Genomic DNA, 27,326 nt, shown 5'->3' on the forward strand with positions numbered 1-27,326 from the left:
GAGTGCTCAGGAGAGGAGCATCTTTGGGTACCTTTCCCCATGGTGGGAGGAAGTGCCACTTTGCATTTTGTCCCGGGAAATTGAAGAGCCATTTTGTGGGGGTTTTTTGTATGTTTTATTGTGGTCATTGTTACTTTACACTCTGTTTCTCTTCTAAGAAATAAGGTACATGTCTGACTGACAGGGATGTGAAAGCCCCCTGATGTGTGTTTGATCAAGGACAGAGATCCTCGAGTCTGGATTGTTTTTGGTGTGATTTAGACTGAAGGGTCACTCTCCACAGAGCACATCAGGCTGTCATTGTTCTTGGAGCTTTGTTGGTTGTCTCGTTGGGGCAAAGTTTTTCTTTCGTGTGCCCTTGGTCTTGTGTGTAGTGTGTTAACTGTTCTCATTGTTGACTTGACTGTGACGGACGCTATGGGACAGTCCCCTTCTTCTCCATTAGACCTTTGCCTATCCCACCAGAAGGATGTGCGAGCCACAATCAAGGGGCTTGCTTGCTGTGAGTGAGGCCATCATCATCTCAATGCTGATGTGCCGGTACTTGGATTGTCTGTGTAAATGTCATCTGTTTCTGCTACTCACCTCCCTTATTTTCCTGGGGAGAAGGAGAGAGAGGCACAGCGAGGGCCACCTCCCTCCCTCCCTAGCTCTCTTGCTATCAGGACTGCAGGCAGCTGGCTGCTCTCACGAGGGTGGGGGTGCGTGCTCTCGGTACAGGTGGGCTAAGATTCTCATGTCCTGCTCTGGACAGGACAATGGCTGCCTGCAACTGACAAAACTGTGTGAACACTGAACAGAGAATCTGACTTTAGTCAGAGGAGTTAACAAAAACTTTTTTTCAGGAACACTGGCAGCCAAGGACATACTTTATGACCACTGCTCCCCCTCCCTTCCTTTACTGTGATAACTTCAAGGTCTCTTCTGCCAGCTAGGAATTTCTCTTGTTAACCCTTCTCTGTCCTGATTGTGAAACCTCAGTAACCCCCACACACACTTCATCCCCTACAGACAAAGAGAAGCTAAAACCAGGATTCTTAAATGTAGATAAGAACTTAGACGCCTTTTTCCAGGTGGCTTTATCAACTACAGAAACTTAAGAAAACACAGAGTTAGGATATGTGACCATCTGACAGAGACTAAGTGGTCATAAAACATCCCAAACTCCCCAAACTCCCCAAACCCAGGAGACAGCTCATAAAACTAAACACGGTTGCTAAACAAACGAGAAATAAAGATAACATAAAAAACTACTGATATGAACCTAAAAGAGGGATGTGGGCGGTGGGAGATGAATTATGTGGTCTGTGCTAGCCTCACAAAGAAAGGCACAAGCTCCTTCCAACCTCCCTGCTGTGTGTGAGAGGTTTGGAACTAGCCCCCCTGCCGAGGCTTGTAAACTTCATTTGTATAAACCTTGCTTTTGCATTCTGTACCTGAGGTCTCCAGTGGCTTCTTTGGGGATGCGATCTGGGCATTAACACTGATATTGCTTGATAAAGAAATGTTAAATTACCAGTTCAAGATACTAGGAAAATTATGCTTTTGTTTCCACAGGAAAAGTAAAAATTTATATGGGTTTTGGTCATTTGAGTTCAATGTGTTACAAATACTTGCCATCATTTAAGAAAATTGGTTTCAAATTATTGTTGCTTAAAATAAAAGTTTAAATAAATGATTTTTTGACTTGAGGAAACAGTTTAAGATGTAAAAATTTAAAGGCTTAAGCATGTCATGAGGGTTTAAAAAATATAATAAAACTTTAAGGTCTAACTTTAAAGTTTAAGTAAACATGTTTCAGATTTCTTTCTCTTGTTATTCTGCTGTTACATGGAGACTCCAAAGGGTCATAGTTTTAAAAAATGTCTGTCTATTCTGCAGGTATGAATGAAAATGTGGCCACATGTATGTTTGGTTTTGAATGTCTGAGTTTGCATGTTCTTTGTGTTAAGGAATACAAGTTAATACTAGTCATCTGGCTATCCAGATACTAGTTTAAAGCATAAACGGCTCTATTTAAAATAAAACAAACTGAAAGGTATATTTGACTAATATATCTATAGGAAAACAAATTAGCCTGGTCATTATTACCAAATTTAGAGATATTTTCAAGATTAGGCCTAGATTTCTTTGGCTCAGATATATTTAATAGATAATGGTCCTCAAACCTGTCAATGATCTGATGAATATGACATTTAAATTATTTGATTAAAAACTTACTATCGGAAACAGAGACTCCCAGCTCCCCAGCTCCTAGCAATGACTCCCAAGGTCTCCAAAGAAGATATGGAATGACAAGAAGATGCCACCTAAATTGCGAACGACACTGACCACAGGGCAAGATGCCCTAATACAACGCCTACCTCCAGGACCCAGCCCAGACTGTGGACAAGTAGTAGGACACTGTCAGTCTTCCGTGTCCCTATTCCACAGAAAAGGTACTCTGCCTTATGGGCTTGATGGTGGTAAAAGATTGATGTTGTTCTGACTGGTACCTCCAACGCTATAGAAACCTGGGTAAGGGGTTGATCACTGTAATTTATAGGATTGGAAGCTTCTTGGACTGCACTCAGATATAGTTTATCCTTCTCAGATCTCTGACAGTGCTGATGACTAGGCTAGCTCTAACTTTGTCAGCATGGCAGCATCAGACAACCAGATCTTTCTGCAAGGCCATAGCTAGCTTGTAAGCTCACTTTAAAAAAAAATGTTCTAAGATATAAAAATTTAAATAAATCATAAAGGTTCAGATATGAGTCTAAAATAAGATATGTTTCAGATTACTCTCCTGTTCTATGGTTCAGAGCTTAACATTTAGGAGTCCTGATGAGCTGATAGAGCAATGACCACTTACTGTTCAGTCTCAAGCTCAACATTTTGGACTTGTTTTAGATGTCATCTAGATATGTCTAAATGTAAACCTAAAAGTGCTTCTCACCAGGCCAAAAATCTCTGTCTAATTTATACCTGGCATTCTGGACAGAAGAAAAATGCCCAAATTTGTAGTTCTTGTTGGGACTCAAAGGTATAAGTCTACTTCTGCTGTTTTACAGATACCCATTATCTGCTTTGTCTACAATATGGATTTCAGTACAGATTTGTAATACTAATGTATCTAAAACTTTTATGTCATTTTGTAAGTAGGCCTCAAAGTATTAAAAGAGCCATAAAAACATAGATCCACTTCACAGAGGTCGAAAGGACCCCAGATAATTATTCCTAAAGATGGTATTTTTCCTTTCTCCTGGTCTTGGGATTACTGCTTTTCCCATTACTAAGGGTATAAACCTAAGGGTTCCAAATAAATTCATAAATTTTAACCTCTGTTCCTAGTTTAAATCTGTCTCAACAGATTTCTACTTGGCTGGCAGACACCTCCAAGTTTCAGTTGCTGACTCCACCACTCCAGACAACTGTGGACTCCGGACGTGTTAAAGGCTAACGTGGACCAGCCCAGCTAACATGATTCTTCTCTGTCACTATGGTGTCAGGCAGCTACATGCTACTGACAAATGCCCCCTGCCCAGTCTTTGACCAGCTTTTCAGCCTTTTGTGGGAGGGGCCCTGATAACGAAGCCCCAATGCCAGCTTGAAGCAGTTCCAGAAAGAAAATACATCGTCCCATTTTCCTTGTTCAAAAAAGGCTGAAATGCTGGGTCAAAAGAAAACTCCCTGGCATAGAGACCAGATGGCTAATTATACATGAACTATGCATGGCCATTACAGGCCATGAGTTACTAAAATAGGCCATGAGGTACCAAATGTAATGCCATAATTTTAAGATTAAAATTTGCCAAAAAGAAATGGGGGAGTGAAAGACCCTAGCCCTTCAGGCTTACACCCCCAAGCCTCAGGAAAAGAGAAAACTTCAAGCACCAGGAAATGAGAAACTAAAAATCTAGTTCCAAGAGCAACCTGACTTAGCCATTGTTCAATCTCCCCTGCAACCATATAATGATGTAAAGAGATTTCTGCTAAGAGATGTGCTCAACTGTGACTGGGATAGTTGCAGGTGTTCCAGGAAGGACCACTGTGACCTTTGTGTAAACTCCACTCCCGCCTTGATACCCCTCCCTTGAGGTTTCAGGAAAAATGTACCTGTTGATGCAAATTACCCGTCTGTGATCACTCTGTACCCAGACCATGATCTTGTAAAATGAAATTGTATGGGAATTGTAATCTTGTGGGTTTTTCCTTTATTAGCCTTTATGGGGCTTCAGTAAGATGCGGCTCTTGCTCTTAGGAGCAGGGTTTGCCCTTCTATATAGAAGCTTTAAAGAATCCCCTTGGCTTTCTACCCTGATCCCCACCCTCCTGGCCCCCCTGATTATTTTCCTTCTCCTTCTCATTACCTTTGGTCCCTGGGCCTTTCAGCAGTTGACTCGGTTTATCAAAAATCAGATTGATTCGGCCTTACCACGACACGTCTCGATTCATTATCACAGAGTAGATTCCTAGGAGGCCAGCCAGGAGCCCCATCAAGGACTCAGATTCAGTGTCCTAAAGCCCTAACGTCCCCACGGTCTTGCTAGAGAGTACTCAATGACGGGAATAATAAATGGCCCACGCAGGAGACAACAGCTTACAGAGGTTGAGACTGGCTCAAAATGGCACCTGCCATGCGTGGGAGTCCCCCTGTATAGCCTAAGACAGAGGCTCTCTAGGACCTTCGCAACCCCGATCACATGGACTTGGTCCATTTTTGAGAAAAGAGGGGGAACTGTTGGGGACCAACTCTGGACAGCGGTGTCTTGAACCTGTGTAACCTTCCACGATTTATCAAGCCTCGTGTAAATAGGAGGCTCTTAGTCTAACCTAGGAATGTACGATTAAATAAACTTCTTGGAGCCTGTACTAAATCAGCTAGCTGCAGGGGCCTGGGACCAAAGCGACCTCCTGCTGACCCTCCCCTAGGAATTTTCTTTGTCCTCTCCTCACTCCTCCTGCTCCCCCTCCCTACCTGAAGCCCTGTTTATAAGCTCTAACACCCAGTCAATAAACGAGACCTTGACGCAACTCAGACTGACTTTGTCTTTCGTCACGCGCTTGGTCTCCTTTCCCTCTCACCCCCCATTGATTCACAGGTGGTCCCTCCTCGAGACCCTCGAATAACCTGGACTGCTGGACGGGTCAGACTCTGTGGAATTATCCCATTATCTGGCCCCCATTTCCCATTAGGCACACATTTCCACACTCGAGAGTATGCATGCCTCCACTGTGAAGGCTTCCTTGGAAGCATTATCAATCACTGTGAACATCACTGTTTCTGTCCTATGGTTACAGCTTCTCAGAGTGCCTTGGCCTAGTCAACTCTTCCTTTTTTGTTTTGTTTGAGACAGGGTTTCTCTATGTAATAGCTCTGGTTGTCCTGGAACTCACTTTGTAAAGTAGGTGGGTCTTGAAATTACAGAGATCCAACTGCCTCTACCACCCACTGCTGGGACTTAAGTTGTGCACCACCATGCCTAGCTCAACTCTTTCTTTACATTGAGAAGATATGAGACATGAAGGGTAACGCTGCAGTTCAGACATCTTTCTAGATAGAAATGATTTCATTTAAGAAAGAGCTTTATTAAAGTAAGAACTAAAGTCTCAGAAAGAGTTAGACAGATGGCTCAGCAGGTAAAAACAGGTTTAATTCCCAGCACCCACAGATTCAAAAACAAAACATAAACCAAGGTAACCCTCAAGGCACACAATGATAAAGTCCCTCAAGAGGAATGGGAAGACAACACAGTGCGTTTCTGATCCGTGATGGAAAGATGCTGCAATCTGAGACACATGCAGTCACTAGTGGCAGATGTTCAGAATGGCTGCAGAAGGAATATGAGAGTGGATGTGGGCTGGTGACAAGGCTCACACAGACCAACTCTCTAGGTTCTTTCTCCTAATAGGAAGACAAGACATTAATTCTTCATGCTGGCTAGTGAGATACTGTCCAGAACACAACAAAAACCACATTAAGACCATGGCTTACAAAATGCACTGGGAGGCATTTGACAGACCACATTTTCACCACCACAGGGTAGAGCCTACCTGCAGGAAGCTGTCTTGGCAGGAGAGGAACTCGTTCTTCTTCATGATGGCCTCAGTGGTCAAGGTGAGCTCGTTCTTACTGAGAGCAAGTTCGCTCTGACATGGAAACACTGCCTGAGTACAGAAAGGACATGGCATTACATATGCCTGGTGAGGGGGAGGGAGAGCACTAGGCAGAGGAATTTACCAGGCATAAAAATACTCAGTGAGATTTTAGCAACCTGTGGCTCAATCTGCTAACAAACTCTAGACTCCACTTTTCATCTGAAAATGAAAACCAGATAAGCTGATACTCTGCCTTTTGTTTGTTTGTCTGAGACAGTCTTGGGTAGCTCAGGCTAGCCTCAAGCTCACTATGGAGTGAAGCTGGCCTTTAACTCGTGATCATCTTCCTTTCAAGCCACAGGACTACAGGCATGCACTATGATCCCAGTCAGCAATCCCCATTGTATTTAAAGAGTTCCACTCTAATTCATGAGTATGGATCTTTTACTTCCCAATTCGACTCCAGCCCAGATTTGTATTAAAAATGAACAATGCTGTAGCCAGGTCTCATGGCCCACTCTGTAACCTCAGCTACTTGAAAGCTTGCCTGGCTGCAGAACATATTCAAGGCCAGTTTGGGCAGCTGAGCAAGACCTTGCCTGAAAATAAAAAGTAAAAGAATAACAAAGGATCAAGGTGTTGCTCATAACAGAGGCCTTGTCCAGCATTCCCTAGGTCCAGGCCTCAACTTCTGCACTACAAAAACCATCCAGCCAACTAAACATCTCCAAATGGGAAGTGTGTCAACACTCCTCAAGCTCATGGGGTTTCCTCAAAGTTTTAGTGCTTTCTGACCCATTCTCAACTGGTGGCTTCCAACTACTAGAAACAACTAAAAAACCAACTCACTGGGACCACCTTCTGCTGCTAGAAGATCTGGGTCAAAATACACTAAACTGAAACCCAGATGAATTTTGTCCGATTACTATTCAAAAAGAGCGGTTTGTTTGTTTGTTTGCTTTTCATGGTGCTACAGATGAACCCAGGGCCTTGTGTGTGCTAGGTAAGCACTCTGTCACCAAGCCCCATCCCCAGCACGAGGTTACAGGTACTGAAATCACATCAACAACACTTTATTAGACATCCCTGAAGAGTCCCTCCTTTGCCTGAGAACAGCAGGGTCACAAGTGCCTCACTAGCCTGTGCAGTAAGAGGCAGCTCATGCTCCAACCTCCTGTGTTACCTGTGTCAAGTCTCCCTGCAACAGAAACCTCACCAGCCCCAAGAACTCTGCACACTGCTTTCCTGGGCTGCTTAGTCTTCCTACCCAGCTCCCTATGATACAAACTAGTTTTTATGCAAATTCAAGACAGGGCCCATGCAGACTTCACTGCAGAGAATCAGATGTAAGCCCTCTTTTGGGACAGAGGACAAAGAAGCAGGGCTACAGACTATGAATCAAGGGCAGCAGCCATTTCTCAACTATGCTTGGGAAAACCTTCCTCCACCAGCCAGCAGTGTGACTCTGGCATAGAGAATGAGAGAAACCTTAGAAAACAGACTTGCTTTTTCCAGAAGCCACTGCTTCTAGGTTATCCTGGTGCTCTTGGAACTTCACACTGTATTTGTGAACATCCTAAGTCACAGCTTCTCATACCACGAGTGGAAAAGACATTCACAGTTCCTTTTGACAAATGTAGCTCATCTCAAAACCAGAGGGCAATTCCCAGCAGATGTCCACAGCATCAGGGGATAACAAACAAGTATAGACGGGGCATTGTCTGCACAAGGGACTCTGGCCACTATCTTACCCTCTTCACACACACAGAATCAAATGAAGAAACAACCAGTAAAAATAACTCTAGCAAGCTCAAGGGTCAACGACAAACCTAAATACAGGAAAGGGCATAGTGGTGCACACCTGTAACCCTGGCACCTGGGAGTGCAGGGCAGGATTCTGAGTGCCAGGCCAGACCAGCTGAGCCACCCAGGGGCACCCTGTGTCAAACTAAGAGTAGGAAGACTCCTAAGTACAGATAAGTAAGCATTCAGGCCATCGTCTGAATCACTGTGCCTGGGAAGACAAAGCCTCCTTTCTAGGTAACACTCACCTGTTAGGAAGTCCTGAATGGCAGCAATGAGTGGCTCCCCGTTTCTCGGGGTCACAAGGTTTGCTTTGGTCTGAAAGAGAAACAAGCACAAGTCAGCCACTCTGGTTGAACAGTGCAACCTGAAGATCTGCATCACATGACTATAGGCATCACATGACTACTGAGCTGAGAGGTCTCCATCCCAGGATTCTTACTATCTTGCAATACTTGCCTTACTGATCAAGGGAAAAGAAAAGTCCCTAGTAGGGGCTCACTCCGTAGGCCAGGTTGGTCTAGAATTCACTATGTAGCCTATGCTGGCCTGGAACTCAAAATGATTCTCCTGCCTCAACTTCTTGAGCACTGGTGTTAACAAGTGTGTTAGACAAGCCTAGCTAAGATCATTCCCTTTTCTGAGAGCTGTATCTCTGAAATCAACCAAGTCCATGTTTCTCCACAATGACAGAACTGAGCGACTTCTCTTGTTAAGTTCCAACAACAGTTGAGAGCAAGCAGAAGTTCCTTGTCAGAGTGGGAATCTTCTAATGTTCATGAGAGGCTGTGGAGGTGCTACTGTGAGTCTGGGTTTTCTGGGCCTCCTTACCATGTCCAAGGTCCTGTCAGGCAAAGACCATTTACTTCCCATTTGTGAGCCCTCACAGGGTAATGACCCTACATCTGGAGTGGCCACGACACACTCAGCTAGGTTTAGAGGCCCTCTCAGAGGGAAGACGGCAGGTGGCCTCACATTAGTAGGGACATGGGGTAGGGTTTCATGATTTTGTAAATCTGTGTTCTCTGGGCCCACATCCATGCTGGGCCCTACAGACCTTACTGAGAACTGCTGTGTCAAAATGTCTCCAGTGAAACTCACAGAGATGTGTTCAGATGGATCAAGGGACTCTACCACCCCAAGTGTCCAAGCCTGTAGTGGTTGTTATTTTAATCAATAAGATCTTATATCAAAATAGCAGTGGTATGGCTCCTGATAGGCACAGTTTAACTGACTGAATCCAAGTGGTGACTGTTATTCCCAATAACATTTTAATATTATTTCTAGTTAGAAAAGCAGCATGTGCTTTTGGCTTAAAAAACAAAACAAAAACAAAAAACAAGTACAAATACAGACAATCCAAAACCCCACAACTAATCTATCGACTAAGGCCTCAGTCAATAAAAGGCTAAAGTACCACATCAGTGATGGAGGCTGTGGCTGAGCATCGTGTTGCATCCTCAGGCCCCCACCCCCAGTTCAGGCCATCATCATTCCCAGTCTGGATCCCTGCCATGGCCTCCCAGAAGGAGGAATCTTACTCAAATACTGTTCTGGTCAAACACTTCAAGAGTCTGACATTCCTTGCAAGACTCACACAGTGTGAGTCCCCTGCTTCACTTCTATCAGCCCACCCTGTCCCTCCAATATGCATTTAGAAAAGGCCTGGTCTGTGGTAAGCCCGGACTTATTCATTAGTGTGCTCCCATGATCCCCTCTGTTTGCCGTTGCATTTGCTGAAACCATGGCTGACTTGACTACTCTCCACTAGACCAAGCTGCAAATGCTGCATTCACGTGGAATCTTTAGTGCTCAACACTGGCCTCAGGACTCTCTCGTGTTCTTTGAAAAATAAACAGATCTGCGTTCAAAAAACAAACAAACAAAAACCCGCAAACTCATAAGGAATTTCTATGTTTTAATAACTAAGCTCTGAGGCAGAGGGTCCAGAATAGCAGCTTGGATCTCAGCCTGTCACCTAGCTGCCTATGAAGCCACTTTGTAGCTGGCAACCTTGGGTCAGCACACACTGCGTTCCTGAGAGGAGCCAGTGCAGGGCTTCAGAAGGTGGCTTTTTGGCTCAGGACGCCCATTCTGACACTGCTTGGTGTGGTGATATTGTGTCCCCCAATATATTGTGCACCCTAATAAATGTATCTGGGGATACAAATGCTAATGAACAGAACTAGATATACATAGATGCTAGAAAATGGTGGCACACACACCTTTAATCCTAACATTCCGGAGGGAGATCCATTCAGATCTCTGTGAGTTCAAAGCCACACTGGAAACGTCCAAGCATGGTGACACAGGCCTTTAGTCCCAGGAAGTGATGGCAGGAAGCAGAAAGGTATATAAGGCGTGAGGACCAGGAACTAGAGTTCTTTTAAGCTTTTAGCTTTTTAGCAGCAGTTCAGCTGAGATCCATTCAGATGAGGAGTCAGAGCTCTCAGTCCAAGGAAACAAGTCGGCCGAGGAATTAGCAAGGTGAGATTGGATGTGGCTTGTTGTGTTTCTGTGACTATTCAGCGTTCAGCCCAATACCTGGCTCCAGGTTTGTTTTATTAATAACGCCTTCTAACAATTCGAGTTACAGCTCGGTCCATCCCACTTTCTCTGAAATCCCATCCTGGAACTTCTCTCTTCGCTGTCTTCATAACTGTCCTTCACCTGGGACCCCAGGCTCCAGCTGCCTCTTTCATTTTCTTAGCTACATCCAGCTTCCCAGGCGCTTCTGGATTTGGAATAAAAGAGCAGCAGCTGCCCCCCGACTACCATAGAGCGCTGCCCCATGTGCTGCTTCCTCTTCCACCACGGAAGTCTGTCCAGAGAGGCTTCTCACATGGTGCTTTGCGCCTTCCCGCTACACTGCCACCTAGCGGCCCCTGTATGAAATGTACCTAGACCCGGCTAATATTAACAACAACAACAACAACAACAACAAAACCTTTCTGGTGGGTTTCTCAAAAGACAGTGAAGTACTGCACTTTCTCTATCTCAAGGCCAAAAAGAAAAAAAAAAAACACCAATGAGAAAATTCAGTATTTTTTGAATAAAGAGCATTGGAAACTTAAAATCAACATGCCAAAGAAAAAAGTCTGTTACTTCACTAAATCTATTACTGAAAACTCTAAGGTTAAACCTTTAATAACAAATTTAGTCAAAGCACATTCAAACTCAGGAAGTCAGCCAAATTACCCACCAGTTTCTCCAAAAGTCATAACTGTCCCCACCCAAATCAAACAAAAGCTCAGTCCTCCATGATTTATAAACAGGTACTTAAAGAAATGAAGAGCCTTTGTGATGTTATGACCAAAGACGTGTTCTAGAGCCAAACCCCTGCCAGGGCACACAAACAGCCAACTCTGAGGACTTAGCTCACCTTTGGAGCCACACAGGGCCATGGTGAGGGCGCTGTTGCTCTGGTCCAGCTCTCGGAGGCAGGAACTGCCAGGGAGGTTCTGGATGACTGACTGCTCCTTTAGGATCATGGCCTGGGGGAGGGACAGAGGAGGGGAGAACATGTAGTCTGTGAGGAGCCAGGCTTTGGCTCTGCAGATCACAATCCTTCAATCCTACATTTATAGAAAATTTGAGAACATTTCATCAGGATGTCAGATTTCCAATCAATGAAGTTTCCTGAGCTAAGACAATCAAAAAGCCCAAGCTGCACAAAGGCCTTTCTTCTCTTATCCTTAGTTCTGAGACTGCAACTCTCCATTAGTCTCTTTTCTGCTCTCTCTTCAAGCTGACTGTAGGTTGGGGCACAGTTCTCTGAACCACCTTTCCCCTAACCCAAGCAGTACCTAGGCACCCCTGGAGTACACACACTGCTGGTGATAAATGGGCTGAGAATGGCATGAACTGGTTACCAGCCCATTCTTCAGCCCCATTTATGATGCTCTCAGTAGGGACCTAGGGGTTGCAGCATCTTAAGCATTCTGTGTTGAATGTAGGTGGTGGCACAGGGCACCCTGGGGGTGTCCAGAGCTGTCATCCATATCAATGAGCAGAGCAGGAAGAAGAAGTTCAAGCTTTTGGTAGAAGGTGACAACCTTTGGGCAGTCATGGCCACCAATATTGTGAAAGGCACTCAGATGACTTCCAATAACACCTATGAGGTACCATTACATCTGGACCCTCAGCCAACCCAGCAGTTTCCTGACCCCGGGATTTGCTTCCCCAACAATTACAAAACAATCAACTTTGATAATAGAGCAGTGTTTGCTTTGCGCTTGTCAAAAGGGAAGAAGTAGGAGTAAGGCAGCTCCCAGAAGGGACTGCCTCCACTCACTCCTAGCTCTCCCTAGGTGGAGAAAACTCTGGGCATTGAGGCTGCCCTGACAACCATCATCAACGAGATCCAGTACATGATGGTCAACCATGGCATGAGCATCGACAGGAGGCACGTGATGCTGCTCTCCGACCTGATGACCTACAATGTGTGAGAGAAGGGAGGCTTCGGGTTGTCAGGGGTCGTGAAATCCTCTGTCTGGCAAACAGCTAGAGAGTGTAAACAGCATAGAAAGTACACTTCTGTGAGGACTGACCTGGACAGGAAGTAGGTGTCTCCAACAAAAGGCCCATGTGTGCTGATGGGATCAGGTGTTTTGTTAAATTCTCAGTGTGAGAATTTCAACACAACCAGTGTTGTGGAGGAGAAAAGCTTGAACACGAATTTTTGTCCATGTCCTGAGTCTTATCTACAGCCAATCTGGCCATCACCAAAACTAGGATGCCCAAGTGACCTGGGGTGATGGTTCCGTAACCCCTTCCTAGTGCTGCATCTATAAACATTTCTAGAGAGTAGGGATAGGTATAGCTCAGTGGTAGAGTGCTTGCTTAGCATGCATGGGCCCTGTGTTTGATCTCCAGCACACACACACACACACACACACACACACACACACACACACACACACAGAGAGAGAGAGAGAGAGAGAGAGAGAGAGAGAGAGAGAGAGAGAGAGAGAGAGAAGAGAGAAATCCAGGCCTTGTGATGGATGCCTTTTATCCCAGGACTCAGGAGGCAGAGGCATGCAGATTTCTGTAAGCTGAAGCCCAGCCTCTTCTACATAGCAAGTTCCAGGTCAGACAAGTCTACAGTGAGACCCTGTCTTCAAAACAACATCAAGATGAAGTGAAAGAAAAGTGAGGAGGGTTAGAATGGAGAAGCCCATGCACAAGCCAGAGTGCAGCTGTCAGACAAGGACTGAAACCCAGCACCCACCACTGACACCTTTGCAGCCTGGGTACAGCCTCTGTCCACCACCCTACCTGGAAATGTCTATTGTCTCTATGTGTGGAGCACTCTAGCCCAGTGGTAGCTCTCACTGTGTGTTGGGGTTAGTTTGGCACTTTGCCTCTCCTTTCTGAAGTTGTCATTGTCATCAAACTAGAATGCATCTACCTCCTGCTTCCTTTCTGTCGAATCAGAGTCCTAGCATAGAGCCCTAGACTCTTGAACTACCTGGGTGGTGGCTGCTCACACTTTTAATCCCAGAACACTGGAGGCATAGTTGGACACATCTCTGAGTTCCAAAGCAAGTCTGGAAAGAAAGAAAGAAAGAAAGAAAGAAAGAAAGAAAGAAAGAAAGAAAGAAAGGAAGGAAGGAAGGAAGGAAGGAAGGAAGGAAGGAAGAAAAGCAAAGAAAAGCAAAGAAAGAAAGGAGGAAGGAAGGAAAGAAGGGAGGGAGGAAATAAGGAAGGAATTAAAGAATTAAGGAAGGAAATTAAGAAGGATGGAAATTAGGAAAGAAGGAAAGAAGAAAGTTAAGGAAGGAAGGAAGGGAGGAAAGAAGGAAAAGAATGACAGACAGACTTGAAGTGGAGCCAGGAGAGGAGGAAAACCTTACCCTTCTGGAAGTCAGTGGCAGCCTGCCTTCCAGTGTCTGATAAGGACACTGCTGCCCCTGGCCCTGCACTTCCAGCCCCATTGGCATCTTTTCTTCTGGGCACTAAGCTAAGGAGGCAGGTGGCAAAGTCACCATCTCCTGATCATGTGCAGGGATCCTGCTGCCTAAGCAGCCTCTCAAAGGCTGTCTATCTCCTGATCTTTACTCCTGTTGTAGAGAACTGGCTTGAGCTGAATTGACTTCTGATGACCTGCTGGTCTGAGGCAGGCACAGTCATTCCAGAGACAGTGCTCCTTGGCCCTCCCCCTAGGGTATATACGTGGGAAGGAAAATGATGAGCCAAGTTCAGCCATGTGGTACGTGGTGGAGCTGGACCTCAGACCCCAACTCTGCAAACCTAATTCAGTAATGTTCCCTCCACTCAGTGAATCCAGATCTCTGATCTCAGTTCAGGTTGGTTCCAGGCCTGCCAAGGTCATCATGAAAAACCCAATGAATATAGGAACTGGGCTCATAAAGCTGTTGCACAAGATTAACACAGACCCCAAACCACATAGGAGGCCCCTGATTTTTCAAACAGATGAATTGCACATAATTTTTTGTCACATAGTTTATGGTAGGAGGTCACCATTCCTGACCTTGGCTCCTTGTCCTGTCAGCTGCTGAATGGAAGAATTTTGTATCCCTTGGACAGATGCCTGCTTGACCTTAAATGGTGCACAGGGTCAGACAAAGACCATGGCCTAGCAGGAGCTCCTTGGAAGGTTGACTGGGAGTCTGCGTGTAACCATACCTGCAGGCGCTCAGGACGGTTGTTCAGCCTGGTCAGTGTCCATTCCACCTCACTCTGTCTCTGTAGAAGAGGCTAACATGAGCCTGCTCCTCCCTCTGTCTAGGATCACAGAGGTCAGGACACAGTCCCGGTTTCCCACTCTTCAGGCTTGATTTGCCACTGATGTGCTCATGTAAATACATTTCTGTTATTTATTTGTTCTGTCTGAGAGATATACAGTGTCTGTTGTTAATTTACTTTGAAACCAGAAGCTGTAGAACCAAGAAAACCAGCTTTAATGAATTCCTGGAAAAGCACCTAGGATGTGAGATCCAGGATGACATGGCTAGTCCCTGGCTAAGCACTGTCTATTTGAATTTTACTGCCTTAAACACAAAGAAAATAGAAACATGTAGTTTCCTAGTAATGAGAGTCCCTTTTGAAGGGCATTTTAGCCTGTGGCTCTGAGTGAAGGCTGTACACTATGACTAACAGTCTTGGAAAAGAGGAGGCGTGGTTCCTTTAAAGTCTCTTATGGTCAGAGGTCCTGGGCAGGGCCTCTTACTGACAGCAACACATTGCTTGTCTACACCCAGTCCTATAACAAATCTGGGCTTTGGATAGTATACCGAGGTACTCATCAGGAATGTAAGTGTCTGAACTCCATCCTAGTTTGAATTCTGAATGAAAGGAGATGGGGAATCATCTGTGGTGTAATAGTATTTAATTGCTCATTTTGATGAACAGAGGGATATTAAAAAGAATGAGATATTCCTGGGCAGTGTTTGGATAGTATAGCTAAGTTCCCAACATGGGATGTACTATATACATATGTACATACTATGTACTATGTATGGGGCTTAAAAGTAAGCTAAGAGAACTCTGGCTTGGGAAGGAGGAGGTGCTGAATAGCTTCTTCTATGTTCCTAGAGAGGCTCCAAGAAAGTGAACCTGGGCTTCTGGTCAGTTAAGGGAGAACCAGTTAACAGGGTGGCAAAGGCTGTTCTCCATGATGTCAGCAGTCCCTTCTCTGGACATTCTATTGTATCCTGGAGAGCTCATGGCATCCCGTGATGTCACCAGTGTTGTAGCAACATCAACTGCCTCAGGGCATCCTTCAGTGCCTACAGGGTAGAGCATAGTCATGCTGCTGGCAAGACTGAGGGGTCTCCTTAGAAGAGAGAATGGAGAACATCCAGAGAACAGAGAGAGATGGAAAGAGGCTGGCCTTGAGTCTCAGAGGAAAACAACCAAAAAGGGTTTCTGGGGAAGGCACAGTGAGTGCTGGGCAGGAGATGGGGGCTTCCTGGAGGAGGTGGGCTAGACCTGGGCCCTCAAGTAATGGGGCAGAGGAGCTGGAGCCTCTGAGAAGCAAATTGAGTTCCCTGCTTCTCATATTTCCTGAAAGTCCAGGTTTCAGAACATTAGTGTGTGCCTCTTCTAAGCCAGGATCTAGCAAGGTCAAGGCTGTTATGCTGGGCATGCTTATCTTTTACCTTTCCTGGGTCTTGGGGGTGTAATATGGGGACCGAAGGAGACAAGCAAGAAGAAGAGGGACTAATGTGTCCCCAGCTGAGGCCAGGCATCACTGCACTTCAGCTTCGGGAGTTTCCTTTAGGTGCAGTGGCTGTTGACACTAGTCACTTGGAGAGACAAGTACTTCTGACCAAGACATCATGTTGTCAGGCTGTCCAGCAGACTCCTCTGACCTCCTTTCCTTGGCAGTGGTCCCTTAGGGTCCTGAATCATCAGTTGAGGATGGCAGGTAGATCTCTAGTGTAGTCAAACAACTGTAGAGATGTGGGACCAGGGCAGAGATTGGCTCCTATGTACAAGCTCTGCATTATCTGGGCTGGCAGTGGGATGACTTGGTGAGTCTGTTGACCATGTTGTGTCTCTGCATGACATTTCAATCCCAGTCATGGGCCTGGAGTGATCAGGCAGGAGATCTGGACTGTCCACAGCACCTGAGTGCTTGTGCAGTGTTATTTTTCTCCTGGCTTCTGAAAGCACAGGCAGACTTCAGGGCTCTGGGTTCATGCATGTTGCATCCTGTGCTGCTGTGAATTGGCCCGAAGAAGCCATCTCTGTGTTCCCTGAAGCATGTGTAGGGAGACAGAGGAAACCCCTGGCTGCTTACATAGTCACATCTCTACAGAATGATAGGAAAGCTGAGATCCACAGAGAGTACATCTTCACCTGGTCTCAAATATTTGGGTTGTCACTGAGTTGCAGAGGTGATCTTTCTGTTTGGGCCTCAGGGTGGTCTGTCCATCCTCTATGCCTTGTCACTATGCAAGTTCACTTGTGTTCATCTACCCACAGAGGCTGCTATGGAGACCGCATCCCGCACAACCCTCCTCACCAAGAAAGGGATGAGGAAGGAGATGCAGAGGCTGAACATGGAACTTCAGGTGGTGACAAGGGAGAGAAATGAGCTGCGTGATCAAGTATTCTTCATCAGGAAAGGACCCGTGCACAATAGGTATCTCTTGTTTCAACCTTCCTGGTATCGATCTTGCATCTGCAAAGTCACCTTCATGTTCATTTTAATATCTTGGATTTTAGGAGTTTGAACCCTCAGGGTTTCCCTGTGCCCAACTTCATGTCCCTAAATGCCTCTCAATGGAGAGGCAGAACCTGAAACCTGGGTGGGAGGGAGATGGGGATTCTAACTACTCTGCTTCCTCCAATGAAAACCCAAGCCTGGAGTCTGAGTCACACAACTCAGGGACTGGTGCAGTATTGTTTGAGTTCCCAGCATGCACTTGAAAAGACCATGATATGGCTTGTGTGAGATACTGGCTGCTGTGAGTTTGTGTGAGTCTTTGAACTTGCCTGATAGGTAATTGTGTGCTGGAAGATCCTGGTAGCAGCTTGTCAGACCTGATCTGAATTGATTTATTTCAATGAGTGACTGAAAGTCCTGGAGCTCATCACTGTTTTTCTATTTCTTTTGAGTTATACTCTTGGAAAATATTGCTCGACACATTTCTTCAGTATCCCATGTGTGCTCTCCTCTCCTTCACTCTTTCTTGCACTCTGCCTTAGTCTCTCTCTCTCTCTCTCTCTCTCTCTCTCTCTCTCTCTCTCTCTCTCTCTCTCTCTCTCTCCCCATCTGTCTGTTTCCTGTATGCATGGAGTATGCATGATGGTGTGATGGTGTGATGGTGTGTGTGTGTGTGTGTGTGTGTGTGTGTGTGTGTGTGTGTGTGTGTCTGTGTCTGTGTCTGTGTCTGTGTCTGTGTGTTTATGAGCATTTGCAAGTTTGTGTGTCCCTCCAGACTCTGGGAGCCAGCCGTCTATGGTGGGCCTGATGACTTGCCTGTGTCATACTTCTAAGTGATGCCAGTGCTGATATGAGATCTGTGATCCTCACTTTAAGTAGCTCTGCTCTTGTCCTATGTGTTCACCTTGATGCCAAATAGGAATCCCTTGGGGAGATTATATAGCTGTCCTGATGTGGGTCTCATATCCAGAATTATGTGCTCTGTCCCTCTGTGTGGTAGTAATTTGCCAGGCTCAAGAATCCTTGTCCTGAAACAAGAGAAACATCATTTTAGGTTTCTTGTGTGCCAAGACCTGTAGCATAGACTCCTGGGAACAGAGAGCTAGACTGTCTCTCCAGGCTTGCTGGGTGGACTCATGCAGCAAGGACACCCTTCATCTGAACACCCAGTCTCTGTTGGCCTGGGCCAGGATTACAAGTTAATTAAGCACCAGGAAGTTTCAGTCCATAGTAGCCAGACTGAGACCTCCACTGTGTTGTAGTAGATCAGGACAACAGCTTGTGTTCACATGATCCTTGAGGCCTATATTCATGAAGTTCTTTGCTCCTAATGCCATGCCCTCCCACAGGCCAAATACTTGGTATGAAGATCTGAAGATGGAGCATGAGGAGGTCATGACTGACCTACAGAGATTGCAGAATGAGAACAAGGAGGCTTCAGAGAAGGTGGATGAGCTTGCCAACCTGACAGTCTTCTATCGGTAAGTGCCTGTTGGCATGGACCCCTATAGTTGTTGAGTGGCCATCTATGCCTTCTTTTATTATTATTTTTATTTTTTAATTTTATAATTTAATTTAACTTTACATATCAGCCACAGATTCCCATGTCCTCCCTCCTCCCTTCCCCCGCCCCTCCCCTGTCCCCCAATACACCCCCAATTCCCATCTCCTAGTGGGCAAGGATTAGCCTGGGGATTCAGCTCAGTGTGGTAGATTCATTCGAGGCAGGTCCAGTACTCTCCTCCCTTCACTCAGGCTGAGCAAAGTATCCCTGCATAGGCCCCAGGCTCTAAAAAGCCAGCTCATGCACTAAGGACAGGTCCAGGTCCCACTGCCTGGAGGTCTCTGAAACAGTTCAAGATAATCAACTGTCTCACATATTCAGAGGGTCTGATCCAGTTTGTGGATCCTCAGCTGTAGGTTCATAGTTCATGTGTTTCCGTTAGTTTGGCTATTTGTCAATGTGCTTTTTCCAATCATGGTCTCAACAGTTCTGGCTCATACAATCCCTCCTCTTTCTTGCTATTGGACTCCCTGAGCTCCACCTGGGCCTGGTTGTGGATCTCTGCATCTGCTTCCATCAGTCATTGGATGAGAATTCTATTAGGACTGTTAGGTTGTTTGGCCATCTGAACACCAGAATACATCAATTCACAATTTCTCTCGACCATTGCCAATAGTCTACTGTGGAGGTATTATTGTGGATTTCTGGGGAACTCTCTAGCACTCTGCTTCTTCCTATTCCCATGGGGTCTTAATTTATCATGGTCTATTTTTTCTGTTTCTCCCTCACTGTTCTTGATCCAGCTGAGATCTTCTGCTCCCCTAAGCTCTCTTTCCCTTAACCATTGCCCTTCATTACTCCTGCCTCATATCCAGTTTACTCATGTAGATCTCATCCATTTCTCTGTCATTGTGTGATTCCTGTGTCTTTCTTAGGGTCTTCTTTACTAGGTAGCCTCCCTGGAGTTATGAGTAGCAGTCTAGTCATCCTCTGTTTTACATCTAGTATCCTCCTATGAGTGAGTACATACCATTTTTGTTTTTTGGAGTCTGGTTTATCTCACTCAGGATGATTTTTTTTCTAGATTCATCCATTTGCCTGCAAACCTCCTGATCATTGTTTTTCTCTGCTGAGTAGTACTCCATTGTGTATATGTACCACATTTTCTTTATCCATTCTTCAGCTGAAAGGCATCTAGGTTGTTTGCAGGTTCAGGCTATTACAAACAATGCTGCTATGAACATAGCTGAACATGTGCTCTTGTAGTATGATTGAGCATTCATTGGGAATATGCCCAAGAGTGGTATAACTAGGTCTTGGGGGAGATTGATTCCCAATTTTCTAAGAAAACCCCATATTGATTCCAAAGTGGCTCATCTCTACCTTTCTTTGTCTCTAGACTGGAGAGTCCACAGCTCTGGTTCTGTCCTTTTTTGCACATTAGCAAGCATCTCTTTGATTTGTGTCACTTGCACTTAGTTTTGCTCAGTATGAAAGAGACTATTCACTCCTCCCACCATTGTCCTGGAGCCTCAGAGCCTCTAAGTAGAAGAGCAAACTGAGCTTTGGTGGTGCCATTCCAGTACTCTGGAGGCAGAGTAGGCAGATCTCTGTGATCTAAAGGCCAGTCTGGTCTACAGAGAGTTCCAGGGCAGATAGGACTGTTAGGCAGAGAAACCCTGTTTTAAAAACCAAACAAACAAAAGACAGAAAGAGAAGAAGGAAAAAAAGAAGAAAGGAAAAGGAAAGTAAAAAGAAAGAAAAGAAAAGTGATTTGCACTATGAGGGGAATGTCAGGCAGCACTGGGCATCGGGAAGCTCAGGCCTAGGCTTTACAGATCTGGTTTCTGTGGAAACTGTAGATAGAATAAACTCCCCTTGGGTCTCCTGTCCTCTCTCAGAGGGTATTTGTCCACTACTTACTGATGTTCAGGACAGTTGAAGGACTCCTCTTTCCTTTGAAAGGACATAGATCCCTATTCGTGTTGGGGTTTTCTGAAGTATTTCGATTTTTTTACTTAGCTGCTCTCTTATTTGGCCTTTTGAGTGTAGCTGTCATGGCTATGTTGGGCTCTTGGCTACATCTTCCTGAGAACCTGGGGCCATTTGTCATTATGGTTCCTGGAGGCAGGGGTGGCAGAAGGAGACTGGCAGGGCCTTACTCTACAGAGGGTCTTTTCCAGTGGTCTGCACAGCCAGGTCCTCATGGAACATACTCAGCTTAAGGACCAGGTAGCCATGCTGAGGCAGGAGAACCAGAATCGGAGAGAGGATTGGGTCCTGCTGAAGATCCACTTGAAGGCATTGAAATTGATCTGTGAGGACCGAGAAGAAGAGACCAGTGACCTCCAGAGCCAGCAACAACAGGTAGGGACAGGTAGGTGGGTCAGGCTAAGGTCTGGCACCATTTGCCCATTGGATTCTCTGTCTGCCCATCCACTCACCTGTGCTTTCACCCATCACCTTACTCATCCAGCCAGCCACCCACTTCATGACATCTGAGGTGTTCACTTCAGTGTCCATGCACAAGTCCTTCTGGGAAGTTAGCCTCTTCTGAGAAACTAAATTATTAGCATACCATGCCTGCTGCTCTGCTTGAAACTGCGGTCCAATGAGGGAAATGGGTCAGTAACATATCAAACCTACATGTCATTTCGATAGGTAGGATGCTATGCACAGAGCTTTGAATGAGTGAATTGTGGGTCCTGAGGCTCATGTGATTGGCTGGGGTCATGTGAGATCACAGAGGGGAAGCAGCTTACAAGGAGGAGTATCCCATGTAAATGCCAAACGAGTCCTCATCATAACCATAGATTTGGGTGGCATGTGGCCTTCTCATTTCTTTATGAATCCCAATGTGTTCTCTTCCCTTTGACTATTGGTTCACACTGACATAAGCCCGAGTAGCAGCTCATGAGCCCTCTTTTCTGTGAGTGCTCCTTGAGAGCTCCACCATTCTGGACAATACAATCTGGATTTGATTGGTTGAATAAATGAGGGCTTTTGACAAGCTGAGTGCTGGGGTGTGTGATTTGCAGCTTCTGAAGTAAATTCTCTAGCCATCTCAACAGAGTCTGGCCCAACAGAACACACTCCCCACAGCAGTATTAATCCTCAAGGAATGACGGCAGAGTTGTGAGACTCTTCTGAAAGTGCTGGTGTGCTTTGCCTACTCATCTGTTCATCTTGCATGATGTTGTATTCTGCTCACTTCTTTTTCTGTGAGTGTAGTATAAGCTCTTTTGGGTTGCCTCACTTACCAGTAAGCTATTTTGATCCTTTGTATGTGCTTCATGTGTATGACACTGTGTGCATGCCTGTATACACCTCTCCACTAAGAACACTATGTTCTAATGAACAGGCATTTGAAAGATTGGAGGGAAGCCTACAGGTCCTGATGAAACAGAAGGAGATGATCACTCAGGAAAAGGACTTGGCAGAAAAGCTGCAGCATCACTTTGAGGTCTCCAAAATGAGGTAGGAACCGAGGCTGGGGGAGCAGGTGGAGCCAAGTGGGTACATTCTACCTGGGATCACTGTCATTTATGGGATCCTGCTCAAATGCTTGGCTCCCAGCTACATGCAGGGCAAGAACACTTGAGAGTATTGTTCAGGTTGAGTGTACAAACAATTCTGCCCAGGAATCAATATGTTGAATACTCAGTGTGTCTGAGCAATTTTGTCCTTTCTCCCTTCCGAGTGCTCTGGTATGGCCTGAGCAGGCTTTCCTTATACTCACAGAGATCTTCCTGCTTCTGCCTCCCCGTGATGGAATTCAAAGTTGTACATCACCAGGCCTTGCTAAAATTACATTTTCACCTAGGAATATCCCCTGTAAAGAAGAGATTCCTACCTTTGAATACTGCTCTGTGCAGCATTTCTCCTTTTCCTGGGACAAGTGTTCTCTGGATTAAATAGGTTAAGGACTTTCCAGAATGAACCCAGGCAGATGCCTTAGCTGTAGGGAAGATCAGAACCTTTTTAGGAGTGTTCTGTAACAGACTGTGAAAGAGTCAGGATGCAGATTCCTAGTTCTGGTAAATTAAATCACAAATTTGTGTTTGATCCCAGAGTCCATCAGGGCAATTGTTCTCAGGCACACATCTCAGGAAATGCTGCTCTAGGATTACTGACTGATTCTGTATTGCATGTTGGTCATGTTCAAGGTGCCTCCTGGGCATGAATCCCGAGCTATCTTCATGACCTTGTTTAAGTGTCCTGATTGCAAGGCTGCAATATGGCTATCAATAAAATGATATGGTTTAATCTGTAATTCATCATGAATAATGAGTATCACTTCTGTGCTGTTGACTATGTTATTAATAGTTGTTACTTTTGCAAAATGATGTACTCAGACTGTAAGAGAAAGACCCTTTCTTTCTAGTAGAACAGAGAACAAATACTTCTTAGTCAAATTCTGACAGGTGTTTAGGGCAGAGGAAAGTTCTAGGCCCAACTACTCTTGTGACTCTTACACAAACAATGACTTCAGTCAAAGATCCATGTTGAGCATCCAGCACAGTTGAGGTGGTAGGAGGTAGCAGTTTAACATCTGACAATGGCAGGTCCCCAGCAGGATTGTGTCCTAACTGCCTTTCCCTCCTAGGTCTGAGAAACTGACACATGAGCTGGAACAGGCCACAGCCCAGGATGAGAGCCTGCTTCAGAAGGAGCTGTTAAACCAGGAGCCACCTGCTGAGCCCAATCTCCGGGAAATTCTGGATTATGATGCACTTTCTCCCTATTATTTTATTTCCTATGTGTGAATAGGCCTTGGTTGTGCCTAGCCATTAACCCAGGATGGCTGCTTCTGGGCCTTGACTCCCTTTCCTTATTGACAGCACCCGTTGAGAAACTGAGGAAGCCAAAGGAAGGCAGACACCTTGAAATATGGCATCATTCACCCTAGGATCAAGGCCTCCTCAGAAAAAGAACCCCATCATAGCTCTGAACTTACCATGAAGCAAAAACCATCTGACCTCCAGGTCACCGAGACCCAATCTGATCCATTTGTCTGTTGGCTCAGTACTCCTGAAGAAAAAAAAGCAGCAAAAATAAGACAGAAACCTGACAAAATAATTACTCAGAACCCTGACATCCACCAGCAATTGGCCCCAATACAACACCTTGGAGGAAGGAGATGATAGAATATAAAACATACTATATCAGTTTATGGTCAAGGACTTTCACAAGCTGACTGGGTCCTCAGCCCTCCATTTGTGGCAGAAAATCATCTTGGAAGACTTTATTGATATCATGCTGTTATTCACACAAACCACACCCAAAAGCATAGGATTCTCTCTCCAATGCTGAATCAGACCAACTCCATGACATGCAGAAGCACTGCTGAAGACAGTCCCCACAGATGTGACAACAGTCCCTCTTTCCATGTAGGAGTTATTTCATCTTCCATTAGGAGGACCAATGGGGATTCTCAGTTTCACATCTGGATTGAAGGGATCAGACCTGAAAAGGATCTGTAGAAAGTGTCACAGTTACCTTTGACATTTGTGGACATTCAATGATCCTTATGGAGTTGTGGGTCTTGAATAATCACACAGGAAAATGTTGACTGAAACAATTTCATAGTGGCCAACACATTTCAGGTTCATCCTGCTGCAGAACTTCTTCACAGATCAGGTATCCAAGGCTGAGTACATGATGCCAGCAGAGGGCGGTAATTCATCAGAAAACATACCTTAGTGTCTCAAAGAGTGCTCTATGAGTAAGCCAAGGGCTTATCAGTGATAGGGCCTAGCATTCATTTGGTTGAGAAGGCTCAGATAATGTTCTGATGCTCAAGAGCTGTGTCAGGTGTTTATGGATCATGTGAACATCAGCTGAATGGCATGTGTATAGAATGTGCCATTCCAAAGACCAAATGGCACCCTATATCCAGTTCAGGGAGGTGGACCTCCAGCCTCTGCTTTAGGATGAGATCTTTTGAGCATAAAGGAAAGATGTATGGGAATCACCTGTGCATCATGTGACAGTAAAACAACTAGACAGTACAGCATCATGACCTGGAGGGAGCATGGCCTGAGTGTTTTGACCGTGTTGTGCCTTCAGCTGATGAGAGTCAGGCATTGACCCCAGATGGCTTACATATATCACAAGATTATCTATCATAAGCCTGAGTTTTGGGACAATTCTCACTTTCTGAATATTGAATGAAGACAGATCCTCAGGACCCACAATTTATTCACCATCTGGCCCTGATTCCCAACAGAGAGAATCATAATGTATTACTGGGCTTATCTTAAGCCTAAAGGTGACTGGAAAAGTTATATTTTGGGGATGAGGAGGTGTGCAAGCAAGCATGTTTCATAAAGAGAAGACCTGATGCTATATTTGAAGGTGTATGTTTCTAATACATGGAACAGGAGTTAGTATAATGCAAAATGTAGAGACTTGTGAATGGACAAAGCATTAAGTGCATGAGGATCAGCATGCAGTTCAGAGCAGAGGAAGGAAAACTATATCCAGACATGCATGACTATGTGCAGGATGCCTAAAAATAAAAAATGAAAAAGCTGTCGCGTTTGGGAACAACCACCAGGGTGACTCAGAAACTGGATGGTGCAAATGGATTGGTGTACATTAGGAAGTTGAACTTTCAGAAGATTTATCTCTTTGGGATGGAAATATTGCAGCTGAGGAAAAGCCTTGGCCCAGGTAGATCTTATGGTGTGTTTGGGATTCCACTCTTGCTAAGGATGAACAGGAGAGGGCTTTGAAGAAGTGCTGAAGCATAGCCAGAGCTACTAGGCATCTAGGAGGAGTCCGGGTGTATAAATCAGTGCTCATCCTAATGGACCATCAAGAATACTTTAGTGAAGATGACTCAAGTGAATTCAACAGTGTTTGAACCAAAGCTTGTAATGTTTTTATCCTTGAACTTGGTGAAAACTGTCTTATAAAGCCCCCAAGAGGCATGGCTATGCTCATCTTGAAAAGGCTGTTGCAATCGTTGACTCCCTTGCTACCTACCATCTGTCCAAGGCCAGTCACAGGCTCCAGGTCTGTGCTGCTCAACCTGCCGTGAGAGAATTCTGCATAGCTTAATTTTGTGTTTGATTTTTGGTTTAGGTTCTGTATCTTAATTGTTTTGTTTATGGATTTGTTATTTTGTTGTTATTTGTTCTTGTTATTGATTTACAAAATTTGCTAAGGCTACCGTTGTTTATTACCCATTTAAAGCCCCCTTTAAAAATATATTCTTCATGTTTAAAATAAAAAGTAATTTCAAACTTTTCACCCCTGCACCAGTTTGTTTTGTGGTGTGTGCTGTCATACTCCTGTAACCCTAGTTCTCACTCTGAGATGGATCTCTGCAATTTCCAGGCAGCCTGCACTACATAATCTCCTCCTGCTCTCCAGGGTGACACAGAGGATTGGTGTCATGGGTAAGGATTGCCATGTTTACTCCCTGGATACACACTTTATGGTGGACTCAGTATCCATACTGTATCATTGCTGTTATGCATTTAGCTATCCCTAAAATATGTTACTCTATAGACATACTTTCATGAATTGTTCATAAGGACTGAACTATTGAGAAATGCACCTTTACTCCTCTATAGACTCTCAGGAAATAAAACCATTCATTAGGAGAGTCTAAAAGAAATCAGGAAACCCAGAGCTATCTTACTCTGTTTATTTTTGCAATGCATCATCATTAATAACCACACAACAGAGATAAGGAACTTCCAAGTCACTTTGGGAAATACCTCTTTGTAGATGCTGTTGGCCTTGCCCATGCATTTGGTGTACTTTTTTTTAGATTTATTTATTTTTACTTTATGTGAATATGTATTTTTCTTATTGTATATCTGTGCTAGACATGACTGCAGTTCCTGAAGAAGACAGAAGAGGGAAACAGATCCCATTATAACTGGTTGTTATACTCTCGTGGGAGAGCACCAAATGCTCTTTTGCTTTTAGCTCTCTCTCCAGCTCCTGCAGTTGACTTTTGACCTTCTAGCCCTATGTGCTGTATGGGTTGAACTGGATCACCTCCCATCAAAGAAAGAGGCAGCCTGGCACCACTGCAGGGCTCTGTTGTACCCACTTATCTGTGTGGGTCAGGATCATGCTCCAGAGTTACTTATAGTCAAGGTTGGAGAAGATCTATCTCCTCTCATCTAGGATAACATAGTAGATTTGACACATCTGACGAAATGCATAGTTATGATGACCATCCTTGGGCCTGGGTTCCTAGTAAGGAATCCTTGATAGCAAGAAAAATCTCCAGCTCAGCAGTGTTGGTAGAACACTCCAGAGCAGGCATAGGACATGTAGCCTGCAGCAGAGGACACAAGCTTCTGGTGGAGAGCATGTCCATGCAAGCTTGGGAGGAGAGAGGGACAGTTGAAGTTGCCCTTGGCCATGGCAGATCTCAGAGTATGTTAAGGAAGGCTATCTTCCAGGTGACTATTTTATAATTATAGCTCCCTGGATTGCATCTGACTTTTGATTCTGGCTGTGAGTCAGAGAATCAAGAGTGCACAAAATAATCCAGCAGTCAGAAAAGCCCGATAGATGCTTTTGTGACTATCTGCCATAGAACACCTTTTTCTGAGCTGACTCTGAGAAAGAAAGTGTCCGCTATAGACACACTTGAAATAACGTATGACATTTTTTAGTTCACAATGCCAAGTTACTACTATATTGAGTGTGTCTCCTTGTCCATCTTCTCAGTATCTGGAAGCAGCCTGGGACCAGCTATGCCTTACTCAACTCTGGGTCCTCAGCAGAGTGTTTGACTGGTTTGATAAGTGATACCAGATTTGTAGATTAATG

The 27,326-nt window shown here is 45.0% G+C and overlaps 2 protein-coding genes across 2 annotated transcripts in view; one reads left to right on the plus strand and one right to left on the minus strand.

The window, feature by feature from the left end:
- The window catches only part of LOC102916718 (disks large homolog 5-like), a 56,686-nt gene extending 45,989 nt beyond the window's left edge, over positions 1 to 10,697 (minus strand). The window contains exons 1-3 of the mRNA XM_076544780.1: positions 10,110 to 10,697; positions 8,133 to 8,202; positions 6,037 to 6,150 (exon numbers count right to left, since the gene is read on the minus strand). The gene's annotated coding sequence lies outside the window, so the exon portion shown is untranslated. The remainder of the gene's footprint in view (positions 1 to 6,036; positions 6,151 to 8,132; positions 8,203 to 10,109) is intronic.
- A 4,882-nt stretch (positions 10,698 to 15,579) lies between these two features.
- On the plus strand, positions 15,580 to 25,781 carry LOC107399810 (disks large homolog 5-like). Its single transcript, XM_076544775.1, has 6 exons — positions 15,580 to 15,788; positions 16,837 to 16,996; positions 18,370 to 18,501; positions 20,708 to 20,891; positions 21,886 to 22,001; positions 23,131 to 25,781. Exons 1-6 carry the CDS (start codon positions 15,656 to 15,658, stop codon positions 23,288 to 23,290), a joined length of 885 nt encoding a protein of 294 aa, XP_076400890.1. The 5' UTR covers positions 15,580 to 15,655; the 3' UTR covers positions 23,291 to 25,781.
- The last annotated feature ends 1,545 nt before the right edge of the window (positions 25,782 to 27,326 follow it).

The sequence above is a fragment of the Peromyscus maniculatus genome, chromosome 9 (assembly GCF_049852395.1).
Source record: "Peromyscus maniculatus bairdii isolate BWxNUB_F1_BW_parent chromosome 9, HU_Pman_BW_mat_3.1, whole genome shotgun sequence".
NCBI lineage: Eukaryota > Metazoa > Chordata > Mammalia > Rodentia > Cricetidae > Peromyscus > Peromyscus maniculatus.